This window comes from Scleropages formosus, chromosome 13 (genome assembly GCF_900964775.1).
Source record: "Scleropages formosus chromosome 13, fSclFor1.1, whole genome shotgun sequence".
Classification (NCBI taxonomy): domain Eukaryota; kingdom Metazoa; phylum Chordata; class Actinopteri; order Osteoglossiformes; family Osteoglossidae; genus Scleropages; species Scleropages formosus.
Window position 1 is genome coordinate 21,181,266 of NC_041818.1, and position 18,291 is coordinate 21,199,556.

At 38.5% G+C, this 18,291-nt stretch overlaps 1 protein-coding gene across 3 annotated transcripts; it reads right to left on the reverse strand.

Moving 5' to 3' along the window:
- Positions 1–4,534: 4,534 nt before the first annotated feature.
- LOC108923066 (transcriptional activator protein Pur-alpha-like) lies at positions 4,535–17,973 on the reverse strand. 3 transcript variants are annotated; one of them, XR_003798084.1, is made up of 3 exons: positions 17,876–17,973; positions 12,207–13,331; positions 4,535–5,080 (listed from the first exon to the last, which is right to left on the reverse strand). XR_003798084.1 is itself a non-coding variant. In XM_029257374.1 (2 exons), the coding sequence occupies exon 2, from the start codon at positions 13,214–13,216 to the stop codon at positions 12,359–12,361; it is 858 nt and encodes a 285-aa protein (XP_029113207.1). In that variant the 5' UTR covers positions 13,217–13,331; positions 17,876–17,973; the 3' UTR covers positions 9,773–12,358. The 3 variants fall into 3 exon arrangements, 1 of the variants encoding a protein (XP_029113207.1); XR_003798083.1 differs by having other exon boundaries at positions 12,138–13,331; XM_029257374.1 differs by lacking the exon at positions 4,535–5,080 and having other exon boundaries at positions 9,773–13,331.
- Positions 17,974–18,291: the final 318 nt, after the last annotated feature.

Below are 18,291 nucleotides of genomic sequence, written 5' to 3' on the forward strand. Positions count from 1 at the left end.
GATTCGTCAGTAAACATGTACAGCGTTCGCCATCTCGTAGATCATCAGCACTCCTGAGCACCAGACAGGAGCTGTGAACACCGTGGAACCGGGTGCAATGAAGATCCACGCCGCCATTCTGTTTCCGTGCTCTTTACTGCGATCTGTCTGCTCAGTGGGTAAATACAGGTTGCAGAAAGCTGGAATTTTAGGAGCATAAAGAATGAAATTACAGGGGAAAATGTCTGTCTGTATCTTCAACTTGACCGTTTGTAATACGAGGAGCCAGCGTACGTGCTTTTGGAAGTAGACGTTTGAGATGCGTCACTGTGGTGACGCCTGGGCTCTTCTCGTCTCCCACGCTTCTGAGACGCTATGGTACGCAGGCCTTTGCTCGTATCTGCTCCCGTTTTGAGAAGAGTCACAGAAGCAGGACGCATCAGGCCTGCACACGACCCTCCTTGTGTCTGAATGTGGTTACTGGCACCATTGGTGACTGAATCGAGGGACTCTGAAGCGCAAACAGCTCAATGGGTGCAGAGGAATGTGTTCACAAGAAGAGCCTGGATTCAAGAGAACAAAGACAGGAAATGAGAGGGAGGGGCTCCGGTACAGCTGCCGCCCTATTGGACAGTGTCCCACGCACCAGAGGGCCTCATTGGTGTAAAATCTGCCAATCAGACAAAGAGACTTGTTTTTACTACAGTGCATTGTTGGTGTGGTACTAGACATGGCGCTACTCCCTGTATCTCACCAGACTCCTCGGAAGTGAACTAGCAAACATTAAAAACTGCATTTTATATTCATAGCGATGACTTTCATGTTTGGAGAGTTTCATGTTGTTCTGGCTGTAGTCCTGGCCTCGCTTTTCCACGTTTTACAAGAGTGATGTTGTCATAGACTATTGTGACATTTATTTAAACCTTTTTTTTTTCTGGAGTACCTATATTAGAGTTTGCCTCTTGAACTTTTTTTAATTAAAAAAACATCAAAGATTTATGTGCTCGTTATGTTTAATTTGATCATGTTTCAAAATCAAAACTTAAGTTTATTTTTCTTTTTTCAGTGTTTCCATATAAGGTATTCCTAGGTATTGGTGATTTATAATTTTTTTTCATTACCTTGGATTACTTCTATGATTTTTAATTACATGCTGGAAGTAATAGATTTGCTATACTAAGAACGATCCATTGCGTGAATAAATCTACCTGTGATACTACAGTAAGCGCAGACACTGATCAGTGCATATAATGGTGCCTTGACCTTTGACCTGTACCCTACGCTTATGACACAGGACATTTATATTTACATTTATTCATTTAGCAGACGCTTTTCTCCAAAGCGACGTACATCTCAGAGAAACCAACTTATTCTCCCACTAAAGTTCTGAAAGCACCAGATGTTTGGAATATAGGTCATATAAATTCCACCTATATGTTGATTATGATTCCTTATTATTATTATCATCATCATCATCATCACTTAGCTTTTTTAAAGTTATTTTTAGCTGACTCCTTTGGTTAAGAGACTTATAATGTTAGATATTGATCTACCCATTTATACAGCAGGATATTCTTACAGCACCAATACAGGGTAAGTACCTTATCAAGGGTACTACAGCGGAGCAGGAAATTCAGAGTACAAGGCAACAGCCCTTACCACTATGCCACCTGCTGGCCGAGACATCAAATAGGTCAATGTTCTTCACCCTTTCACATGCAAGCAGTGACAATGACACCAGTTTTCACTGTCTCTTGTAAGCTGACTGATATTTCCTTTTAGACCTACAGTTGCGTTTTTTTTTTTTTTTTGTACCATGTGAAAGCAACCACTCATGTGAGTTCACATGTTCTAGCTTCAAAGCTTAGTACTGCATTTATGAGCAAGATAGGTTAGATGAAAAAATCTGAAATCAAACACAGGAGATTATAACTCGACTTCAGTTCATGGTACTTGTGACTATTCCTATATAGTGTACAATGTAAAACGGGTGTTAATTAAATATGAGGATGGTTTTAAATGATCAAGTGTTAGAGTTTGATAAAACATCATTTTACAGCTGTGATACATTACCTACAATGACCTGCCTCACTTCTGAATATGACCTCTGGGATTGTGTATTGACAGCTAGGTTGCATACAGTAATATTATAGGTATGTTTTGGAAGAAAAAATAAACATGTAATCAGTTAAGATCAATCAAGAAAATCAGCAAGATCCTGCCCTGTTAAACTGAATCACTAATTCCTTACTTTAGTGGCTGATGACAGACGATTTGATATTTCAAGGTAAAACAAGTGTTGTCAACCGAAAACCTCAGGACAGGTCATGCTCATGCACCTGTATAAAGGGTAAACTGAATGAAATAGTGTCATGACAAGCAAACTGTACAATAGATGCATTGATTATACAGATTCTTCATTAGATAACAATACAATATGGTATTTAAAAAGTTGTTTTGTAGTTGGATAGATGCTAGGTAACTTTCAAAAAATAATTTTTACCTATAATGTCTTTATTAACTGTACTGCTGTTATGTAGACTTTAGAAAGAGATTTCTGTACTGCATTATGAAGTCATGGAGAAATTATCTGAAAGTTGGTGTCTTACGTTCTGTGACAGACTTCTGAAAGATCAATATACTCAGCCCTCATGTAACGGGGTCTTGTACAATGAAAGGCTTTTACAATGGCATATGAAGGTATACCCTTTTTCATACAGTGGGTTTTCATTTGCATATAACAGCATTTTTGCCTGGTTAAGCAGTCATTTTAATTTATTCACTGCTAGTAATGCTTTCACTCTGCAAAGCATTCAGGCACTGTTCTTCTTCCATAGCAAAACCTACTACTGTATAAACTTCCTATAAAGTTCCTATCACACCGACAGTCTTGAGAAGTTATACGCCTTGATTAAAGTAAAAATACCACAGCTGAAACAGCAGATTCAGTACTCATGTTTCCCATTATTAATTCATTTAGCTGATGTTGTTCTCCCTAAACACCTTACAGTTTTATGCATCTCACAGTGATTTACCAATTTATATAGTAGGGTATTTTTCACTGCAGCAGTTCTGGGTAAAGCTTAAGGATTCTACCGCAGGAGGAAGATTTGTTAACCCTAAATTGTGCCTGTCACAGCATAGTGTTTGTGTACTTTGCAAAGTGAAAGATATAGACAGAATTCTTGTGAACTTTATATCATAAATATCAATGAACCAAATTATCGCCAAGGATTAAGGTTCCCGACCAACCTTCCTTCTAATTCCCAAGAGGCTCTGCAATAAACTAACTCTATGCAACATTTTTAACCACAGCTGAAATATGTGTGCCACAATGACAAAGAAATTAAAGACAATATAAATTATAAGTATGTAAAAAGAAATGGCATCATCAGGAACAGCAAGACCAAGGCTATAACAGTTTATAGGAGCAGGTAGTCTGCAGGCAATTTACACTGATCATTACATACAGTTCTTGATGGGTGGAAAATGGATGCCTAACGTGGAGTGAATCTTTTGCCTTATGCGTGTGGCTAATGAACCATAGGCACAGGCACAAACAAACTGCTTACAGGGATCATTGCTTTGGACCTCCACAACCCTGGACTGGACAAGAGGTTATTGAATGAATGGAAAGATAAAGACAGAAAGGTAGAAACTATTCTTTTTGCTGCAAATATAAAATATCTTGCTGTTGTCACTGTCATGCATTAAAATACCTTTTATAAATTAATTTTAGGTGACATTTTTCATCTGGGGGATGATTATTTATTCCTACAAGAATGGCAATTTGACCTTCTCACCATTGAATTTTGCTTAACGGGGTGATTTCATGGAATGGACCAACCCATGATGTAAGAAAAGGGTGTATTTTCCTGCAGTGTTGACATTGTAGCCTAGTTTGCTAATTTGTCTTTATAGCTGTAGTGTTGCAAACTAACATATCACAACTCACTGGTCCCTCTGCATTAGGCTTCTAACTGAAGAATAAAACGTTTAAAAGTTTTACTTTCTGGTGGCTCTTGGGGGCATCGAAGGTGTGGGGATCAGGGCCTGTCTGCCTTGTTCTGACATGAAAAAGCATTTTTTTTCAGTACCTAGGACAGCAACCGGCTCCTTCACCAGGAGCTCAGAACTGCAGCTGGATTAACAGTTTTAAAACATACTGTATCTTTTCACACAGAAGTATTTTACCCCTTCTTGTGGCAGTATTCTGCTGAGGATCCTTACACATTTATATTACATTGGAATACTAATTGTAAATTAAATCATTTGGCAGACCAGTTTTTCCACAGATGTGCTCATTTTCAATTATGACCTCCGGTAACATGAAAAGGCTGATGGCAGGGAAAGCTGTTGCGACTGTAAATAGGTGATCATATAAAAATGTCTTAATGTAAAACTTCCAATGCTTTATTTCTGCTTAAATTATCATCAGAATGTCCAAAGTCAACAGGGGAGGTTTTAGAGGTAACTGCTTTGAACTGACAGATTACCACTCAGTGGACATCTATGCCAAATGGGAAATACACTTTGCCCAAAATTTTTACCTGGATTTCAGTTTTAATGTACAGATTAATATTTTTCACACAACATTTAAAATATTTCCATTAATTTAAAGGCAGACAATTTGCTGTAACAATACAAAAGGACCACCGCTGTTCAAGATCAGTCATTTGAAACATTAATCAGCTACCTGACAGGTGACATGTGTTGATATATGGAATACAGCACTGGTCCACAGTCACGAGTCTTGGGTAGTGGAGACATCTTGGCTGTTTCCATCCACTTGGGTCCTGTCACTCTGTTACAGAATTGCAGACCTTACAAACTACTGTAAACTGGGTGCTGTGCCACAGATGTTGTATGATCAGGTTGAACACTGTCTGATGCTTTGTGACAGAAAGACTTGAGTACAGAAAGCAAACTACTAGGCAGCCAAAGAACACAGTGGCTGAATAAGTACACTGGTTCCTCATATTACAAACACCAGTAGGACTCCAAAGTAACTTTTACCACCAAGTCACAATCTACATAAACAATTTTGAAAATATCCTTTAATTTATTCATTGGCTGGGTTCTGCAAAAGTCTTGGATGTATCTGAAATAAAAAAAAAAATACTTTGTAACAAGTTAATATATTTAAAATTGAGCAAAATTAAAACTAATTTCACTGGGAAAATATTGTCTTAATTCAATCCCTTCTTATCATTGCTCATAAATATGCTCAAACTCCAGACATGACTTGCAAACACTGTGGAAGTGTGTTGGGTGAAATCCCACACTAAGTGTTGACTGAAACATTCTTTGGGAGAAAAACAGGACAAATTCACTCTACTACAGAGAGAAATTACAGAAAATTCCATTAAACATAAGATTCAGTATATGTAATTTTTTTCAGTTTACTGGTAACAAGTGTCTTGAAGCATCTTTCTTATTCTAGACATTGTATTTATAACGATGAACTCAGTATTACTGTATGTTATTACAGTGTTGACAAAAGTAATAACAGGTGCATTTCAACTGGACAATGTAGGTATTTTGATATGGTTTAATGACAAGGCAGATGAAAGTATAGTAACTATATTCCTATTCCTTACAAAAGGGAGGAAAAAAAAAACTTGATAGTACCAGAGTTTTAGAGCAAATTTAATAGGGTGCAAATATATAAGATAGAAACAAATGAACAGGATGCAGATGAGGACAAAGACTAAATCAGCATAAGAACCACATTAACTTCAGGAAAGGCCATCTTTCGGTAAGAAATACTCTAGAATGTACGACTGAAGAAAAGCATTGATATGATTTTTATTACTGTCACAGTTTTAATCTGACAATTCTTGCCAACTAAAAAGAATTACAGTCTGAGCACTGCTACTTTATCATGCAATTCACTTTAATAGAACTTCAGAACAAAGACAAAATATTATACTCCAAAATATAGAACTTGACATATTCCTTTCCAACAGTAATGACACAAAGGCTTGAAAGTATTTTCTATTATCTGAATGCATGATCTATCAAAAATAATATGCAGAATTTTCTTAATATATTTAAAGTGCAAATATTAATACATTTAAGTTCTTTTAGTGAGTATAAAATACTAAGGAAAAAAGAACTATTTTCATGTATATTTGTTGTTTTATTCAGAGGGACACCATACATATATAAACAAACCATATGTACACACATCTTAGATAATTCATAGGGTTAGGAAGGGAGCAGAACACACCATAACAGAATTTGTGAATACTGTCCATGTCTCCCTGATGTTTTACACACACACCCACACACACACACACACACACACCCAAACAAGCACTCACAAAGAGTTGCAGGCAGACAAAACAAAACAAAAAACTAAAAACAAAAAGAGAGTCAGCCTCATTTTTTAGTTGGTAATTTACAGACACGAGAAATGAACTGGCTCGAAAGCTCTGTATTGATTGGTAATGGCTGATCACTGATTATATTTTAAGTAGTGTAATGTAGTTCCACATAGTCCTAGCCAGATGCCACCAGCCATGAGCCCAACATGTCACATTGTGTCACCATCACTAGTGGAAGAAGCTACAGCGCCCACATTAACCGCCATATTGTAATATACCTGTGCTATGCCATCAACTTTTATTATTGGACTTACTTTCTTCAAGCATCTAAATTGCACAACTCTCATAATATTTGCATTTAATACATAGAAGCACAAGTACTGACTTGTCATTAACAAACTGTTAACTTACAAAAAAATGTGTGTAGAGAAGCCTACTGTAGTTCATATTTACACAGGTTATAGTGGTAGCACTGTTGAATGATATGTATTACAAATGTTGTACTACATAGCGTATGGTTGCTTTTCAAAATGTTTATTACCAACTTTCCCAACCCCAAAAGTTTGACTTTCAATAGCCTGAAGAAGGCACTGAAGATCAAAAGTATTTATATATAAATTATTCTATATTAATGGACTGCAGCTGTTCACAAAAGCAGCTGCAACAGAGCACCAAAAAGTCAGTAGCACCTAATAAACTGACAAAAACATCAAGTCTAAATTATATTAATTCATTATACCCTTCATTGTGCTAAACACAACATCTGTTTGAGTATTACTAACACTGAAAGTTGTATGTAGTCTCTACAACTTACTCCAAGAGCAAGAACATTTTTGAACTTCTGATTTTGATTACTGATTGTTACTGTATCTACAGATGTGTGGTAAATAGCAGCACATCTGAGAACATCATTGGACAGGTTGTGCGAGAAAAGTGCCAAAGGAGCAACTGGAGGGGCTGGCCTTGTTACCTGGTGATATTTGTGAAATGGGGGAGAGGGTGCAGTTGGAGTCAAATTACTAACCAAAGAAGATTGTGTCAATCCAGAAGCACTACTGACTGTGTAGTATGGAGAGTTTGCCCATATTTCCCATGAATATGGGTAGTCGGACTTTTAATACTTTGCAGTCATCTTCCTCCCACAGAAAACCCCATAAATTTTCCTTTCCCACACTGCTAAACAGCAGAAGATGGCACGTGAAATGGTTTTAAGTGTTCCAGACCTTGCATTTTCATTATCAATAGTCTGGACAAGCATAAAAATCAAACAATGCTTATTCATGGTCATTGCATATAAGTTAATATGCAGTAATTTCCTCTATTGCATTCAGCGCTAAAGCTATCAAGTAATGTATGATTGACTTACAGTAGTAAGATAATGGCATGCAACTGCTAAGAGTATGAATTGGTTCTTACTATGTAATGTCCTGGTAAAAAAGTACTAAAGATTGGTAAAAGGTTACAGAATTCAGGTAGTACTTGAGGATAATTATTACAGGGATTCCCCGCTATACGATGTTAATACGGTCTGAAGGACGAAACACTCCAACATCTTGTGTTTACCTACCATTATTATCATTACTTGATCAGTTTTCATTCATATTCTTATTTTCCCCAATATGAAACTACCATACTTGCGTAACTATATTTAGGATGCCATATGAACATTGTGGTAGCGCAGTAAAAGGAATGTAGTAGTTAACAGGAGGCAACAACTTGAATTTCCTCACTGCTGTAGAAAAGTGACCATACTGTCACCAAGTTGCACTCTCCCACTTGGAGACAATCTGGTAGGCTAGTTTATACAGTATATTGCTTTCTCCAAAAACATCTTCAAAATAGACAATTTTTAAACAAAATATAAAAGTTTGTCACTTTCAATTTCTAGTTAAAGTGCATCAATTCGCAGGCCTAGCAACTCATCTACAGGGTTGTCTTGTGTCACAAAAAGACATGGTCACAAATATGGAGTGACATCTTAGGAACAATGTATACTGGGGCACCGTATAGCGGGGACCATCTGTATTATAATTTTAGCAAAATAAAAACAATGAAAAGGCTGACTTTGTACAGAACCTGCATAATGCAGACAATGTGCAGATACTTGTACAGGTGTTGGAGCATCCAGTAAGCAACTACATCTTAACAATAAGACATTTTTACAGACATGACATGCTGGTCGCTTGAAAAATTTAAAAAAAAAATAAAATACTTTATAAAGATCACCATGTTGTTATAACCAATGACTCTCACATTTGCTATGCGACAGGAAGCCAAAATGCGTAACAAATGACTGCAGAATAAAGTTCAACAAGAGATTTAACTACAGCCCTGGAAGGTCAAGTCTAGGAGGGTTCTGACCCAGCAGGGTAGTCAGCAACCTAATTCAGCTTTAATGACTGAACTCATTTAACTCCTCTTTGTGACATAAGAAGATGGAAAACCTGTTTCACTTGGCCCTCTAGGCTCACAGCTTAATAGATCAACTTGACATTTTAATACAAGTCACAGAAACTCTCCCTAAACCTCAAGACAAAGCCCACATCCACCTCTCCAAAAATGTTTAATGTCGTCAAGCAGATCCCACCCATTATCATGCTGAGAAGGCATCCAACACAAAAAGCAGGGATACCTTCCAGTAGGCCCCAGATAGCCACAAGGCCCTGTACCCTTCCAGTTCACACCCAAAACAAGCATCTTTGTGTCCTTATCTAATTGACCTATTAGACTAGCACTGCTTTAGAGATCAGATGTCTGAGTACAGCTCAGCAGAGGGTGACTTGCAGAGGTAAGCAGGCCAAAGCTACTGGCCCTGGTTCACCTGTGGTGCCTGTCTCTTACCGGGCCCACTCGGCCAGAACTTCGCAGCCAAATGACGCCAGTTTTGCTCCGAGTTCCAGAACAAATGCACCATTGTGCAGCAACAGCTAATATTTTCAGCACTGCACAAGCGCTTCCATATGGTGATTTCTTACTCACTGCAAGTTCCATAAAGCAGTACTGTCTTAATCTCCTGGCCCCTATTGTGCTCTTAAAAAACAGGAGGAAAAAAAACTGCCAAAACTAGGTTTGGCCAAATCTGGTTGGATAGAGCTGATTTTAGTTGAAAATACTTTAAACAAAACAACGTTAATAAAAAGGTTTGGGAAAAACCATCAAACTTCTGAAATAACAGAAAGCAGCATTTGAACACCATAGCAAGAACCGTGTTACAGATGAGAGTTGGAGTCCATCCAGTCTTCACCCAAAACACATGTGCAATACACAGATATATCTTCACACACAGTAAAATTAACAAAGTTTCCAAGGTTTCCAAAGAAGAATTATTTTTTGTCTGACTTTTACAGAGCAGTCCTCATTACAATTGAGGATTTAATTTAAAAAACATAAATTAGAAAAATTAAACTTTTCCCCTTTGGACATGGGTAAGCAATACTTAAATTTATCTGTAAAGTTTACATAAATTATATAAATTACACTGATTACTTAAATGAGTTGGTTATTCAATAAACTTTGTCTTATGAAGGAAGCAAGAAATTGCAGAGGGGGAAGTACTGTACCAGAAGTTTCTTCCTAAAAAAATGCATTTTTCCCATAGTACTGTGCCACTAACATTGACATCAAAGAAAACAAGCACATCCATCACGGGGTATAGAACACAGTAACTTTAAAAGAGCTCACTAAACACTGGTACACTTTTTTGTAAACCTTTTCTTTACTCAATGCATACCAAGAGAGCAAATAGCACATCTCTTTAACCTTATACGCCATTCGTGACTTTTTTATTTTTAATCAAACCATCAATCTGGCATGCCTGAGAAGGGTAAGGATAAGCCTGTCTAGCTTCCGCCCTGCTTACAGACATTGAGTTGAGCTGATTCGGTCTCCTGACATACAGAGCACCCCCTCTCAACATGGACATTTTTCTTCAGCAGAGAAACACACTTTAAATCCTCAAAAATCTTCAGGCTTTTAGTTAGTTAATATACATATTGCCATCATTGGCACATACAATATTGCACACAATAAGGAAATGCAGCATTAAAACTCGTTATGGGATGAGAAGATGGGCGGAATATCCAAAATGACAATGTGAGACAATAAGAAAACAGTGATACATTAGACATGCTAACTAATCCCATGACATTTAGACCAGCTAATAAAACACATAGCCGTAACGGTCAAAAAGCAGCCACAAAAGGGCCCAAATAGGTTCTCATACACCTCCAGACCCAGAGTTCATCCTTCCCTGAACTTCATGCTCTGTATATAATGTGAAGCGTTTCATGCCTTTTGAGGTGACATGTTTATATGAAGCCTGTTCTGAAATTATGAATTTATGAATTAGGAACCCAATTTGGACAGGCTGTCATGGAGAGTGAGGGAAAATTCTGTTACAATTAAAACATCTCTTTGGGATTTTGAACATTAAATCAAAACAACTACATGATGTGCAGTTGTCAATTAGGTGCTACACACACACACACACACATATACATACATACATACATACATACATATACACACACACACACACACACACACACCTGCACTCCAAATACATCAAACCAGCATGTAAACATGAAGATTCTATAAGGCACCAGGTTGTTCAAACATTGAAGAATGTTCCTCGAGCTTGACCTTGCAGGGGTATCCCGTTGGTGAACCTTGATCATTCCTTGTCCGTCATCTGCTGTCCACACTTTGTTATTTAACTATAACCCACAGAAAACGTGAGTATCTTGTAATGTTGAAATACTTCTGATTCACAAAATCATATTTTGCATTTGTTTTCATGAGTAAGCACTTTTCATCACACAATTTGCCCAAAACCATGAGGAGCACATTCTTACAGGGTTGATGATCCAATAATAAAGGTACGAGGTTTATAAATTCAAAGCAAGAACGTGTAGATCACAGATCTCAACCTCGGGCAATGCTGATCGTGCATCTCCCTCTCAAAATACCGTTACGCTTCTACACACATTCTTTCCGCACACGTCGGCGCACTCCTGCATGCCTACATTTTCTGTCGAAATGAAGCCAAAGCTCAAAGATGATAGAAATCCTTTTTGTAAAATGCATTTAAACGCATGCTGACAGAAAAAAACTGCAGCCAGCCAAATGGTCCGGGTTTGAACCCGATGCATGCAGTGACCCCCTCGCAGCGTGACCTTGACCTCTACAGATCTCTGCCGAACTTCTCCACAGAGAACTAGGGACAGGGCCAGGCCTCCTCCCCTGCCCGTGGTACCGATCCACTGCTCGCAAGAAACAAAAATACATCCCAGAAATTAAAAAAAAAAACAAAAACAAAAAAAAAAAAGGACATTTTGAAGAACAGCCCTTAATAATGTAATTTTCGTACAATCCGTTTTAACCACCACGAGATTTGTACCTTACAGTTACTAGCTGTACATTTCAGTTTCACTCAAATTTTGCTTATATACTTTTCTTTATATACTCTGGTTTTATACACTTGTTTATATGCTCAGGTGAATAGGGTGGTAAGTAGCCTATTCTATGACACCCTCTTAAAAATGTAATGTTTTGGTAAAAACAACTCTTCTAAAATATGTTTCTTTTTGTGCTAAAGTCAAATATTACTTAACATGAAAATAACTTATATTCTCATGTCATCTTTTTTAACCCAGCAAATATTTATCATTTTGAGAACATGATTGAACAGCTTTACGTGTCGTGTAAAAAAAAAAAAAAAAACAAAAAGTCCTTAATTAGGGAAATAAACACTAGGGTTTCGTCAAGTAAGAAAAGCAGTTCTTATTATATACATATATTGTGTTGTAAGTGGATTTAGCAGCTGCTTACTGTTTGTAATGGAGGGTAAAGGACTTCCAGAGACGGGGGAGCAGCTAGCTTGTCTGTTGAGCCACCAACCTTTCCGTTTCATCCACACTTCCTTCCAACTGCTCCATCATGTTCACGCGTTTCTGTGTTTCTTTTCCTCTCATTTTCCCGCTTTACGTCTCTCCATTTTCATTTCAGTGAGTGAAGCGGTCTCTCTCCCACTCCGTCCGGCGTCGTCGTCGTCAGTCATCCTCCCCGTCGTCCGGACGCAGCTCTTCCCGCCGCTCGCGGTGCTCGCGCTCCCGCTCGCGCTCCTGGATCCGGCGCATCTCCTCGGCGTACCTGCAGAAGGTGCTGCCGAACTTGGCCCACACTTTGTGCGGCACCGTGATGGAGTTGCGGTACGCGGGCTTCACCTCGCTCACGCGCATGAACACGCCGTACTTGTTGGCGCCCACGTCGAAGAAGAAGCGCTTGTTGTCCACGGCGAGCGACGTGCCCTCGGGCAGCTCGGCCGGCTCCTCGTCCACGCCGTAGTCGTCGATGAGCTTGGCGAGCGCGTCGCGGAACTCGATGAGGCCCTGCGCCGGCAGGGCGATGGTCTGGCCCTGAGAGGAGCCCAGCCACGGGCCCGGGCCCCGGTTCACCGTCTGCCGGACCCTCAGGAAGCGCCCCCTCTGGTTCTCTTTGAGGTCCATGTAGTATTTCCGATTCTCCCGCACCAAGAACTCGCTCTTGAGCGCTCGCCGCGGCTCGTCCTGCGCCACGTCCGGGTTGCTGGGGCCCAGCTGGGCGTAGTGCTCGATGAAGTCGCCCAGGTAGTCGCGGAACTCCACGGCCACCGACATGGAGAGCGTGAGGCGGCTCTTGTTTCCCCCGGCGCCGACCTCTGCGATCTTCAGGAAGCGGCCCTTCGCGTTCTGCTTCACGTCCAGGTAGAAGCGCTTGTTTTGGATGTCCACGCGCTTCGAGGCGAGCTCCTGCGTTTCATGCTGCAGCCCCGGCGACGCGCCCGACCCTCCCGGCGTCGGGTACAGGGCACCGGCGCACGGGCCCGCGGCGGCTGCTCCCTGTTCGCTCCCGCTGTCTCTATCCGCCATGATGCCGCCGTCCCTCCTGCCTGCCTGCCTGCCTGCCTGCCCGCCCGCACGCCTTCTCCGCCTCCGCCTGCTGCAGTTCCACGGCCGGCCAGGCGCGCCGCTGTTCTCGCGAGATCTGCGCTTGGACAGGAACACAGTGGCGAGACGGCTCGCCCGCGTTGACAGCCGTGAGCGCGCGCTCCCTGTGACACGATCTCAAAATCCAGTCTTGTCATTGAAAGACAACCAAATGATCTCATCTTAAGGCATTTTATAAATTACTCTTATTTTTTTCACGAGCCGAATACAAAGGTTTTTACACTCTGTGTTAGAATATTCAGTGTTGCACTTACATGTCAAAATAACATGTACTGTATTCTTAATTAATTAGTATACATATCAAATGCGGATGCAAAATAATATTGGAATGGACAGTGTGTATTTAGAAACGTTACATTTCATAACGTTAAGGACAAGTAAGGGGAGATACATTTATAGCAATGGAAAAATCTTCTGTTATTCTTCATTATAGTATGACATCAAGGCACAAGGTTGACTGCAGATTTGGTCGTTTAATTAATCCATTACAGTTCCCTAACTGCGGTAAACCGTTATATAGCCTGAACCGACCGTCATGAGAGTGAATATCAGACCATATACATTTACATCTGACGAGTAATTATCTCCTAAATACGGTTTCATCACAGGAACATCTGAGATAATATATAAGCAACATATTTTCATCTACTTAAAGAGTAAAACTAAGGAAAATATCAATATGCAGTACTCCAGAATACTGGACAATGAGTAGGGTAAAAATAACGATAATTATATATATATATATTCAAGAATATTTATTTTCATTTAAATAAAATTTGAATTAAAATGGTCTGCAAGCCTAAATTATTGTTGTTTACCTAGACTTACTATTCAGAAGTGTTTCCAAAAAGTAAGATTAAACGTTAATTTATTATTTCAGATATTGTACATTATGATTTATTTTATGTGTGGCAGTTTGAATCTTTTTTGAAATTTTTAAATGTCTGCAGATAAATTTTTCTTTCTCAGTATTTTCCACTTTGTACTTTATATAATATAGTATTAAATATGTTTAATTAAAATGACAGGAGTCTTGTGTCTTATGGTCGCTTTAAGGAGTTTAAAATAAAACATTTTAGTCTATATGCAAAATAAACATGTTAGTTTGTGTAATTCACCGTTTTCTCTGTATTAAATAGATGGTTCGGAACCAGACTACATATATTGAATACATATACTAATTCAAATATCTTCACAGATATTATAAAAAGGAATTGCAGTCATACGTATTTCAATAAACGCATATTTACCGTCCATTCAGCGTATTTTATTATTCTTGCATTCTGATCATGTGCATAAAAATATTGAGTACTAAACTCAAAAATTAAATCAAATTATTTTTTCAGTGATTTACCCTTCATAACAGTAACATCTGAGAAATATCAGTATTCTTTCCCTGGCCGATCTGTTGTTATTCTAACTCCTTAAATCTGTTTCATTATACCTTTTTTGTTGTTCCTACAGTTATTCTAAATTAAATTTCTTATTAGAGAAATTCCAGTTTGTGAAGCCCGCGATGATAAATGGAAATATTCGCTTTAAATTTCTTACGCGTAATTTAAAAATTCTCATAACTGAATAATTAAAAATAATTTTATTGCTTTAATAATAATTTTACCTTATATTACGTAGTTTTCCATTACTCTTTCATCACTCATATTAGCGGATTTTAAAATAAATTTTGATTTGGCATTTAATTAAATTAACTCTAAAGTAATATATAAAAAATCTAAAGGGTTTAGGTAAAAATTAACCTGAAGAGAAATCCGACTTTATTTTATCCGAAAAGGACTGTGACTTAGCAGGGCACATAAATAGAAAAGTTTTACAAAAGAGAAACAAAAAAGAAAAAAATCGAAAGCTTTATTGTTGACACTGTAAATGTACAAGAGGAAGAATGTAAAATACTTGAATTACAGTGCACATAATGTGCACATTTGAAATGTTCACACGACTGGAAATCTCCTTTATGTTGTTCAAATGACATTTGTCTCTCTGAGTTCCAAAATGTTACTGCAGCGTCATATTTCTTTCCTGTTATATTTCAGTTTGAAATCTCCCTTTTATAAAATATAAAATGATCTAAACTGACATTTGTAAAAGAAAAACTACTAAAATCACTGTTTTAATGTGGGGAAAAACAAGGAAAATTATGCGGTATTTAGCGAAACGTTTGTTAAGCACCTTGAGTCATAATAAAGTTAAAATACGGGGAAAAAAGTTTAAAACACGTAATCGGAAAGTACCGCAAAGAGAGACAGAAAACAGAATGTGGAAAATATACAAAAAAAGAAGTAAATAACGCGGAATATTTCCATAATGTTTGATGCGGCTCATTTTTAAGCTTCTCTTTTCACGCGCCTTAGGTTTAGTAAATAAATGCTTTCCGAACTTCTTGGAAATGTAAACTGTCACACACTTGCCGCATGATTAGCTGTTTATTAATCATTTATTATCATTTTCAGGACGATACGTGGAGGTAAAATGCGACGGAAATCCTTTTCTACATGTTTGTTCCAGCCCCGCTGTGTGTGTATGCGCGCTGAAGAAGAGTGTGTGTGTGTCTGTGTGTCTGTGTGTGTGTCTCTGTGAGTGTGTGTCGACACACGATCAGCAACGGAATATTCCCGTTAATGGTTTTCACTTCGGCTATATTAAACATGCACATAAAGTACAGTTCAGTCAATGTCGATCAAACAAATGATTCTTAAAAATACCACAGTGCATCATTGTTCATTTTTGTGTTTTTCTACAACATAAATTGTATAATGTCAGCAATTTTGGAAAAGTATTACTGATGCATGATGTTTTAGTTAAATCGAGCAAATTGTTTCACACGTGCTTTGGTTGCAATCTGAACTGTTTATACTGTGAGCCAATTTACCCTGCAATGTTGTCCTACCCCAATCCTCAGTTCATGTGGGCCTCAGCAACAGGATGCAAGACATTATACCTTTCTTTACTGTACACAAAAAAGCACTGAATATGTTTATAATTAAATGGAAAAAAAAAATTACCTGCACAAATAAACATCTTCAGCAATATACAAAAGGAGCAATAACATTAAACAAGCCTGAATAATATACAAACTGATTTTTATGCAATACAGAAGATTTTATTTGATAAATAAAATAAGATTGTTCTCTTGTCAGACCATTATGGTTTGTCCTTTATTTTTACTAAAATTTGAGTGAGCTTGACAAATACTGCAAGTTCCTGGTGTAAGTATGAAAATACAGATAAAAACAGATAAATACATTTTAACTGAAGTGACTAACAGGCTAATGGGACATGAGTGAATCTGAGCTAAAAACAAAATGGTAAGACAGAGGCCTTTGCTCTGAATTATTTTACATGGATTACCTGTTCATATGACCCCTCATTTCTGAAGCAGTTCCATGAAGCCCAGTCCTGGGACCTGAACCTTTAGCATTTTGCTTAAAATTCCAGCTAATAACTGCATCTTTTCACATCACTCTATACTGGAACAAAGATCTACCTGGGACTGGTTAGCCAGGAAAAATCTGATTCTTCCCAAATTAACACAAAAAAACAAAGCCACAAAAAAATATAACTTGCAGATCCTGCTTCCTAAACAAAACATCTCCCCGCAGACTGTTTCAAAAGCATTTATCAGCCAAAAACTGGAACATCGTTTTAAAAGAGAAAAAAATAGATGCACTGATATTTCTTTTAAAAAATTAACTTAATGACTTACCTAGAAAATGAGCTGTAAATATTGGATATCAGCAGAGAAATCAGCAGCACAGCATGAATTTGTATTTAACATTTGTCAAAGGTTACAGGTAACCACAGCTGTGGCCTCCAGGCCTACATGCCACATTTTAATTCTTTGGTGGTCAAACCTGCATCTCGGCGATCTTTAATAACACTGTCAAACTACAGCGCCTTAACAACTTCATTACAATCACCCTCTTAAATGTTTTAACCCATTCCTGTCCAAAACCGAGTGCAGCACGGTCATTTTCCACTGTTTTGTGCAAATTTACAATATTTGTACTGAAACCAAAAAATTTGTTTTCAATCCTGATCCACAATGTTTTACATCATAAAATGGCAAAAAAAGAAGGAAAAATGGAGGGGGGAAACTCCGGAAATTTTGCTGAATAATATATAATGACCATATTTTATATGCCACCATATCTCACTATACCGCTGTATTTATATACCTCACTATATTTTCTGTACCTCGCTATATATTTCATACGTATAATAATCCACACATATATATGCATTTATACATGGGCACCTCGGCAGTACATCTTTCTTTTGCACACGTCACCACGGGTGAAGCTTTTTGGAAGTTTGGTGCAGCCGCACGTAGCAGATCAATAATCAATAATCAGTAGTTATTAAAGATACAGCTCACACATTGACATTCCGCCGAGGTGTTGCAGTTTGCATGACGTGATTGTAAATTATTCGATGTTCAATTATAAATTTCTATAATTATATATATATTATTAAATACACACACACACACAATATATATATATAGAAATTAACGTTTTTATGATTTCAATGTCATACGTTAGGGTAAAAATGTTGTGTAAAGCTTACCTGTGCCGCACAGGGACCGGGTTCGGTACCGGAGGACTGTGCCGGAATCTGCCCGCTGTTTCTTACTGCCGCGGCTCGGCCCCGACAGTCAGCCGCCGCACAAGATGGAACGGAATCGCGAGTCGTGGCGTCGCAACGCACGCACGCACGCACGCACGCACGCACGGCTGAAACGCTGCACGCCGCGCCTCTGATGTCAGCGCGTACAGTTCACAAAGTCCGCAGCACGCGGCAGCGGCACGCCTCGCGCGGTGGCTCACGAGGTACTGCAGCACTAGCTTTCGCGAGTGGAGTGCTGAGGTTTTCACGGCGTTACTCTGTGAATCAAGAGCGGGTTCAGCGCGAGGTCATCGGGCGCGGATTACAGTACTTTCAGATCTTCAAGAATAGTGATTTATGTCTGATCAACGAGTCCT

Excerpts from the sequence above, each read along its gene's own strand:
- LOC108923066 (XM_029257374.1), bottom strand. The coding sequence starts at position 13,216 with ATGGCGGATAGAGACAGCGGGAGCGAACAGGGAGCAGCCGCCGCGGGC.